At 40.5% G+C, this 9,643-nt stretch overlaps 1 protein-coding gene across 1 annotated transcript; it reads left to right on the top strand.

Annotated features, from left to right (window-relative positions):
* The first annotated feature begins 1,054 nt into the window (after positions 1–1,054).
* lsm14b (LSM family member 14B) lies at positions 1,055–9,493 on the top strand. Its single transcript, XM_060937180.1, has 9 exons — positions 1,055–1,178; positions 2,776–2,939; positions 3,011–3,146; positions 3,789–3,968; positions 5,120–5,191; positions 7,896–8,054; positions 8,130–8,265; positions 8,713–8,878; positions 9,400–9,493. The coding sequence occupies exons 1-8, from the start codon at positions 1,058–1,060 to the stop codon at positions 8,873–8,875; spliced, it is 1,131 nt and encodes a 376-aa protein (XP_060793163.1). The 5' UTR covers positions 1,055–1,057; the 3' UTR covers positions 8,876–8,878; positions 9,400–9,493.
* Positions 9,494–9,643: the final 150 nt, after the last annotated feature.

The raw sequence follows: 9,643 nt of genomic DNA on the forward strand, positions 1-9,643 counted from the left end.
TGTTTATTTGCATCAATTTACGTGTGTGTGTGTGTGTATATGTATGTATATATGAGTGTTTAGTCTACGTCTAGTTCTTATCTAGAGTGTTTTATACTGTTTATATTGTATGTTTGAGTGTTTAGTCTTTGTCTAGTTCTTATCTAGAGTGTTTTATACTGTTTATATTGTCTGAGTGTTTAGTCTACGTCTAGTTCTTATCTAGAGTGTTTTATACTGTTTATATTGTATGTTTGAGTGTTTAGTCTTTGTCTAGTTCTTATCTAGAATGTTTATACTGTTTATATTGTCTGAGTGTTTAGTCTACGTCGAGTTCTTATCTAGTGTTTACACTGTTTATATTGTCTGAGTGTTTAGTCTATGTCTAGTTCTTATCTAGAGTGTTTTATACTGTTTATATTGTCTGTTTGAGTGTTTAGTCTTTGTCTAGTTCTTATCTAGAATGTTTATACTGTTTATATTGTCTGAGTGTTTAGTCTACGTCTAGTTCTTATCTAGAGTGTTTTATACTGTTTATATTGTCTGTTTGAGTGTTTAGTCTTTGTCTAGTTCTTATCTAGAGTGTTTATATTGTCTGTTTTTTTTTCAATTATTCTATTTTTATTTATTGCATTGCCTGTTTGCACCGTGGGTCAGAGAGGATTGAAATTTCATCTGTGCTGTATGTCGAGCATGTATAGCATATTTGACAATAAAGTTGACTTGACTTAACACACGTAAAAATAAAAAAGATAGATAGATAGATAGATAGATAGATCCTAACATACACGATTTGATATGTGAGAAATAATGTGAATTATAAAACAAATCCATCCAGATATTTTGGGGGCCAACAATGCGGCACAGGTGTGCAGGTGCGAACGAGGGGCGTGGCTTAACCTGCAGGCCCATGCCTTATAAATATGGCGGCGCGGTTTGTCCCCCCTTTTTGTGGTTTTTTGTGGGTGTGGAGTGCCATGAGAGTTTATGCTTAAAGGTCATTGTTTGGCGCGTTTAGGAAAGTCTGGTGTTTTTGAACTGTTCCGACTCCGAACGCCGGAAGTTGACGGTGCTGACCATGAGCTCGGGCACGCCCTACATCGGCAGCAAGATCAGCCTCATCTCCAAGGCTCAGATCCGCTATGAGGGAATCTTATACACCATCGATACAGACAACTCCACTGTGGCTCTGGCTAAAGGTAGGACTTTAATTACAAATGTCAGTTAATTTTAATTAATGTATTTGCACGTGTCCTGAACCCCAGCCTTCTCTCTTTCTGGTCAAAGCCAGGGAGTGTTTCTGGAACAGACCTGAGCAATTTTTTTTTTTTTAAATCCCCTCTTTTATTAATACTATATAAATTGACAACCATACATGAACTAGTATGTTTGTCACGTGACCAAACCCTTCCTAGGCTTAATTAGCTAATTGACTGCCTGCATCAGGTGTGTTTGCTGGACCAAATTCAGGAAGTCCTGCTCTAATAAAGCCCTGAATGGCTGTCTTTTTATTTTTCTCCCAAACTACAGTTCATATCTGTAAAGTTTTTGTTTAAAAAATTACAGTAGTCCCACAACTGGTAACTCAATCCTGTATACAGCTGTAGCAGGACTATGCATGTTCACTGTGGACTTTAAAAAGACTGCAATAGAAGCAGAAGACCTAAAAATAAATTATTGTGGTGTCTGTCAAACTAATCACTTTTTTGCGAATAAAAAGCTAAACAAATGTATGTAATATAAAACCTGATCACGTTTTAAGTTTTTGGTCCAGTGAGCCTTGTTAAGTTTGTCCCAAAGAGCTTCCATAATCTTATATGGTGCCTATGTATTTTAAATGTCTTTCACAAACTAAACAGGCAGACTGAAGTTTGTTGAAGTGACTTTTTTTTCCCCCCTCTCCTGGATAAACACAGAGCAGGAGGGGTTTTTTTTTTTGGCATAATCTTTCTGAGAGGTGGTGAAAAACCTAGCTTTTCATGCAATTTAATTGACTTGATCTTTTTCGAATTGATCCTGTTGGTGTTGGCCTGAATTGCATTTAATTGGTCCAATGATTGTTGGTTTACCCGTCAACAATGGTATAAATATCACAATATTAGAGCAGTATGAATTCAGATATTGTCCAGACCCACTTTCAGCCTTGGATATGGGTCATTCCATGTCAATTCACACACCCTCCCCAGTGACGCCTCTTCAATTTGCCTGATTTTTATTTTATTGGTGCCTTATGATGTCAAAAGAAATAATCCAAAATCTTAGCTTCCTAGCTGTAACGGTTTTTGAATTTTGGCCCTTCAAAGTTTGGGTGCCATGCCCACTTTTGGGGTCCAAGATATGGACCCCCAAAATGTCAAATTCATTAAAAAAATCCACTTTTAAGGGGTTAATATCTATAAAGTTAGTAAACCTGTGCTATTTTTAGGTGCAGAATCTGATAGACAGGGCCAGAATACATAGATATAGCAATTTACAGGTCTATATCCCCCTTAGAACAAAAATTTGGGCCTCCAAAAATGCTTGCAAATTAAGTGCGCAATTCCCTGACCCCAAAAGTGGGCGTGGCACCCAAACTTTGAAGGGCCATAACTCAAACCATTCAAGCTAGGAAGCTAAAATTTTGGATTCTTCCATTTGACATCATAAGGCACTAAGAAAATAAAAAGGCAAATTGGTGTCACTGGGGAGGTTTTCGGCATTTGTGTGAATTGACATGGAATGACCCATATACCATTTTAAGCAGGTGATCTATAAGCTGCAGAAAGATAACTTCTGGTTTGGCCTGGTTGTGCTCAGTGAGGTCCTTTGGCACGGAAGGGCGACCTACAGACCGACCCGTACCACCACGGGATGAGGTGTTTGATTACATAATCTTCAGAGGAAGTGACATCAAAGACATTACGGTGTGTGAGCCACCAAAGCTACACCATGGTCTGCCTCAGGATCCCGCAATCGTTCAGGTAGGAATTATTCACAGTTAAGCTCTTCCTTAAAGTAATTCCCTGAAGGTTTTCTCTTCCTCGTCTTTCAGTCATCTGTGGGCAGTTCGTCTTTACCGTATGGGCCTCAGGGAGGTTACAGTCCCTACAGGAGCATGATGCCACCTTATAACCCACTTGCTGCCAGCTCTCTGCTCAATCAGCAGTATGCTGCTGCACTCAGCCTGGGTGAGGAAATGAGAACTCGATGTTCTAGCTTTCATTTTTTATGCGGATTTGTTTGATTGCACAAAATGGAAACCATACAAATTAATACATGGTATGCTGGTGTTACTTTCCTTTATTTATTCCTCTTGTATAACAGCAATTTGCCAAAGTTAAGATTTTGTTTATTTAAACAGTGGTTTTTTTTTATGCATTAATAGTTGCATTTTTATCCATTTGTAGTTGCATTTATGGTTCCTTTGCCTGTGGGTTGTGTATGAAACAAATAATTGCTGTAATGGGCAGTCAAGGTGATGAATGTAGTTTGTCATGTTATGGAGAAACTAGTGTGAATTTCCTGTTCTTAAGTCAAACTTTATTACAGCTTTACCTCTGATGGTTGCAAAGCTTTGACACTGGAGACTCCTTCACAATCAACAATTACTTTAAGGCCATATGTGTCACTGACCAGTTGTATTAGAACAAACCTGTAGATTGTGGTTAAAGAAAAGGAACTGGCAATTTCTGGCCAATTGGTATCAACACTCAACAGCACTTTGGCTGAGCATGTTGCATTATACCAGATATTGAGCTTGTACCTCTGAACACTTCTCAGTAATTTGTGCAAGCTGCCTGTGTAAATCGTGTTCTTTGGCTTTGCCTCAGGAGCAGGACTGCATGGCCCTCTGAGAAGAGGTCCCATGGTTGAACAGGCTGTCCAGACGATGCCTATGGAAAATCCAGCTCCCAAAAAAGGCTTGGCATCACAACAGCCAGGCCGTGAAGACGGCAGGGTGCAGCGAGGCAGAGGAAGTCCTCAAGCACAGAGCAGCACAGTGTCTGAGAGTAAGAGCGCTGTTAAAATAAGCTCCAGCTTCCCACATGGAAGAACTTCAGAATCCAAATTATCTGCTTTCAGTCAGAGCTTCCGAGTTCTACCTCAGATTATATGGTTTATTGTACTTGGAGAATGTGTATGGTGTTCAACTGGCTCCACGGGCCAGTGTAAGAGTTTGCATCACTACAGGTTTTGGAAGGGAGAACAAAAGCATGTAATGGCTTAATTTAATAGAAAATGGGTGGAGGGAAGATCAGTGGGATGCATCTGAAAATGAACTCCTGTTGGCAGTGATCTCAGTTTTGGGTTGTAGCAGGTTTTCAGTACTTTTTAAATTATCTCCAGGTTGATTTAGACTTGACGCTCCAGTGGGGTTTTAACCTCTGTCCTACTTATGGTTTTCATGGACTGAAATGAACATTTTGGATGTTTGTAAGGGCAATCTTGCATCAGATGTGCATATGTTGGTCTGGACATTGCTGTACCACCACTTCCCAAAAGCTTCTGTGGTGGTCTGACCTTTTGAGTCCATTTTAAACCAGAAGCAACCAAGCACATGCATTACACTGACCAGTTTGCCCTGCCTTTCAGTATTTACCGGAAGGGATGTTGGGTATGTATGCTGGTGTAGGCAGTATGAGAAACAGTTATTTCTAGCTTTTGGTTAGCTATAACAGTCTTGCAGTTAAGGATTCAGTTGTAGATTAATTTGAACATTTAGTCACATGCAGTGCAAGTTTCTATTAGTACATCATGGTGTATTTCATCTTGAGTTACATGTGATACAAGTTTAATTACTATGTGTAGACCACCTGTGGAGGACATTGGTGGATGTCAACGATTAACCCAAATTTTTCCAAAAATTCCATGTTGGAAGATGGTCAGTTTCCATAGCTGTCAGGTGCTAAACATTGTCTAAAGGAGCAATTCTAAAACGTATAATGAGTGGCTTTTGGTCCTCCAAGATGGTCACTTTTTAAATTAAAGCAGTACAGAGGAGTTAACACTTGGACTCTAATAAAAGTTAAGCATTTTACAGTACTACAGTGTTCTACTCAGTAGCTGTTCATGTTGCTCTTTGGTTGTTTTTCCATGTTGGTCCCTCCAGTTATGTCTTTGCATATTGGATTCAGTGATTGAGTGGCTTTTCTTTTTTAAGATGCCCAGCAAGATGTACAAGGGCAGAATCAAGCTAATGATGAAAACAGACCACCACAGAGGAGGAGACAAGGTATTTTTCCAGAGTAACCTCATGATATAAATTAAGGTGCATGTAATATGGCTTCTGTATCAAAAACCCAAGAACAAAATTGGAATTGTTCCACAATTACTTTTGGAAACTTTTGTCTATCCCCTGCTGGCCAAAAGGCCTGAAGGGGTATGGTCATGTTGATGTCTTTCTGTCCTGGGAAGGGTACTTGCCTTCTGAAATCCACTCAATCTTTGGAGGAATTTCATGAAACTGGACATGACTTAGTAATATACATAGCAATTTTGTTCAATTCAGTTGCATTTTACCAGTTATAGCAGAGTTGCCAGTGGGGGATATTGTGCTCAGAGCACTCTTGTTAAAGGAGATGCTCAACCATGGCCTCACTGTTTATAAATGCCTTGAGACCTCAAGAATGGCATAGGAATAGTTAAGCATTAACAATAAATCTAATATAGTAACTTTTTTTTACAATTAAAGTGATTCATATAGGTAGCAGTCTGAGTGAATGACCTTGACGTCTGTGTCACAGCAGGAAATTTGTTTCATTGCCATTTCCACTGTACTAAAACACAGAGCTGATTGCACCTCCAATCCTCCATTTTGAGCCAATTTATCACCATGCCACATAGATGTGTTGCTGGCGGGTGCGGTAATGCAACAGGTGGCTTGATGTTGCATTCATGGTCCAAGAATGTTCATACTGCAAAGATTTGGATGTGTTTTGCAAGAAATTCACAGGCCCATTGGGTGCCTAATGAAGTAGTCAATCCTCTGCTCTGCACACTTTACTGAAGACTTGTACAAGACTGCTGATCTGTTGAGTGTTGGCTAGAAGACTGTATCAAGAGGGTGCAGTACCAGCAATTGGATGAACAAGAAAAGGAAAGCAAGTTCAGTTGCATCAGTTTCATCCGGAGGGTGAGCTGAGGGTTGTTGCTAAAACCCAGGATGGAACGGGACCTATTGCTCAGGCAGTGATCTCCCCATGGTTGTTGCTAAAACCAGTGATCACCTGTCCTGGGTTTTAGTAATTGCCTGAGCTGAGCAGTAATAAGAGTACTCGGTATGGAGAATGAGTGGACCAGCTGTCAGATTTCTCTGCTGGATAGGCTTGCCTCAGCAGCAATAGCTCACCCTTGCGTGGAAGAAGCGAATGAACCAAGAATTGAACAAACAACTAAAGCCTGATTGTTTCAAAAACAGTCAGCCTTCAAGAAGCGAGAACACGGGTAAGATCTGACTGTTCTATATCCAAATGAAACACGTTGTTTACTTGCATTTAGATAATACATGTAACTTGTTTAAGTTACCAGTATAAAAGTACTTAAAGGGATAGTTCGGGATTTTTGACATGAATCTATATGGTATCCCCGTCAGCAGTGTCGTGCATCCACACTGACTTACCCCCGACAGTGTTCTGTGAGCCTAGATATTGTACAGTTTTGGTCAGTGCACAAGTAGTTCCGGCAGGTTTCCTGGGGTCTGCAAAGTAACACGTTTTTCTTCTCAAAACAGCTCGTGTTCGAATGAGTGATTTATTAGCATAACAAAACCCTTGTAGTCCAAAAAGTCACACCTTGTAATTGCTTGGGGCTACTTTCTCTCAATAGCAATCAGTGCGCGCTGTCACTGTTAACAGTTGTGTGCGAGCTAGCCAACAACTTTCATTAGTTGTTCGACAGTGTTTAGCAGCAGCAAATTGCTTTCCTCCTCAGTATACAAGTGCGCTTCCATGGCAGGGAAAAAGAAACTACCACTGCTGCCTATGTAGTGCCCTATTTATACAAATAGGGGTCATTCAGGATTCAGCCATGACACGGAGCAAAAACATGGCTGAATCCTGAATGACTCCTATTTGTATAAATAGGGCACTACATAGGCAGCAGTGGTAGTTTCTTTTTCCCTGCCATGGAAGCGCACTTGTATACTGAGGAGGAAAGCAATTTGCTGCTGCTAAACACTGTCGAACAACTAATGAAAGTTGTTGGCTAGCTCGCACACAACTGTTAACAGTGACAGCGCGCACTGATCGCTATTGAGAGAAAGTAGCCCCAAGCAATTACAAAGTGTGACTTTTTGGACTACAAGGGTTTTGTTATGCTAATAAATCACTCATTCGAACACGAGCTGTTTTGAGAAGAAAAACGTGTTACTTTGCAGACCCCAGGAAACCTGCCGGAACTACTTGTGCACTGACCAAAACTGTACAATATCTAGGCTCACAGAACACTGTCGGGGGTAAGTCAGTGTGGATGCACGACACTGCTGACGGGGATACCATATAGATTCATGTCAAAAATCCCGAACTATCCCTTTAATTTTCAGTGAAAATGCATGTACATGTGGCACAAGTTATAATACCTATCCTGTTTTTAGTCAACCCACAATCAATGAAGTCAAATCAGTCTTAGTTGAGCAAGTTGGTAACTTTCACCATAAACTTTTATGACTGGTCTATAGCTGTCAAAGGTCTTGGCCTTAAAAACAGTTCCTGCTGTGATATCACACTGGGATGGCTGGCTCAGCAAGGCAGCTTGAATCCCAACTTTGCAGTTGATTTTTAACATACTATCCACTCAAACTTATTTAAAAATAAAAGTTCTGCATACCTCCTTTAAGCTTTTAGACAGAATAATCATGAGCACTTCATAAAGTTGGTTGGCTTGTTTTGGCACATTAAGTTTTTATGGTTTTGACTGCTAGGTGTCCCATTTCCCTGCAGGCAATCGCCGATCCCGCAATCGCAACAGAGGTCAAATTATTGTCTCACAGACGAGGCCCACTACCCTTCAGTTTGAGTCGGATTTTGATTTTGAAACTGCTAATGCGCAGTTCAACAAGGATGAGCTCAAGGACATTCAAGGCAACTCTGAAAGCAAAGGTTAATGAAGCAGCCATGTGTTATAGGAGTTTGTCTTGATTACTATTAATGAATCTTGTGTTTTCCTGCAAATAGAGGGGAAGGAAAAATCAGACTCTGGAGTGGATACTCAGAATGGTGAGGGAGCAGCAGATGAGCCGTTTGGCCCAAAGCGCTTCTACAACAAGGCCAAAAGCTTCTTTGACAACATTTCTTCTGAACTCAAATCAAGGTATTTCAGTGTTCAGGTTTCCATTCTTTGCATGCCAGATTTACCAATTGGGTTACTGATCAGACACTTTGGCAGCACTGGGGCTTGAATCCTATGTTGGGCCCTTGAGCAGGGCCCGTAAACCTCTCTGCTCCAGGGATGCTGTATCATGGCTGACCTTGTGCTCTGACCTAGCTCCCAAACAAGCTGGGATATGTAAAGAAAATCTCGCTATGCTGTAATGTGACAAAGGCAGTTGCTTCAAATTATTCCAAATGGGCCAATATGATGTTATTGAAGACTAGAGGCCTTTTTTCTTCCTTGCACAATGTAGTACGGTGTTCAGTTTAGTAATGTTGTATGATGCATTACCAGATCTACATACTAGGAGGACTTGAATGTCCTGAAGTTGCATTGTTGGTAAATTCTCATGAATTTCAGAATTCTGATGCTAGGTCTTGTGTTTAGACGTACAACGTGGGCAGAGGAGCGCAAGCTAAATGTGGAGACATTTGGCGTTCCTGGTCGCTTCCTGAGAGGCCGTGGGTTTCGTGGTGGGATGAGAGGGAGGAGGGGAAGAGGGATGAATCAGCGCACATCTCAACCTGCCGTTGGGAGTGGTAGGGTGTGATGGGTAAGTAAGAGAATGGGTAAAACTTTGATTCTGAACTTGCTGTTTATTCTAAATAAGCACCTTTTTATAAGCCCCCTTGTGAAGCTCAGGTGTTGTGGCCTTACTTTAAGGGTTGAATCCTTGTAGGAAGTATCTTAAGTGAAAGTTTAAGTTGCAAGCAGATCCCAAATTTTTTCAGCTTCTAAGGTATCTTGTCTGGCATTTGCTTCTACAACCAATACTTCATCTCTTTGCATTTTCTTTGAAAAGTCCCCCCCCCCCCCCCCCCCGGTTTTAACATTGGGGGGGCTGCTGATGGAACAACTTTGGAACAAACTTGGTCTATAGCTGCTATAATGTTCCACAAGTAGACAAAACAGTATTTAATCATTAGTTTAATTGCCGTCACAAATACTTCTGATCTGTTATAGGGAGAATTAACTTTTGGGGGTGGTAACAGTAACTTTTCCTTTCCTATAGGAGTATAATGGTGTTCTGTTCCTTCAATATGTCTTTGTAATTTATTGATTCTTTTCTTGCAGATCTAGATTTCTTCAGGCTGCCACAGTGGTCTTGTAAATACAGAATTTCTCCTTTTCTTTATGAAATTTTCAGTTGGGGTCCTGCACTTTAACTGGTATTAAAGGAAAACATTTTTTTTATTTGCTTGTTCAAAGGCATTTTGTTTTTGCTATTGCTGCTTTATCACTAGTCTATAAAAAATTGTTTGCACAAACTGAAATGCACATCAACTTGACCTGTCAACATTAAGTAAAGCATTTTTAT

Source organism: Neoarius graeffei, chromosome 13, assembly GCF_027579695.1.
Source record: "Neoarius graeffei isolate fNeoGra1 chromosome 13, fNeoGra1.pri, whole genome shotgun sequence".
Classification (NCBI taxonomy): domain Eukaryota; kingdom Metazoa; phylum Chordata; class Actinopteri; order Siluriformes; family Ariidae; genus Neoarius; species Neoarius graeffei.

Excerpts from the sequence above, each read along its gene's own strand:
- lsm14b (XM_060937180.1), top strand. The coding sequence starts at position 1,058 with ATGAGCTCGGGCACGCCCTACATCGGCAGCAAGATCAGCCTCATCTCC. Across the intron at positions 1,179-2,775 it reads CACTGTGGCTCTGGCTAAAG|TGAGGTCCTTTGGCACGGAA; the intron begins GTAGGACTTTAA and ends GGTTGTGCTCAG. Across the intron at positions 2,940-3,010 it reads AGGATCCCGCAATCGTTCAG|TCATCTGTGGGCAGTTCGTC; the intron begins GTAGGAATTATT and ends CTCGTCTTTCAG.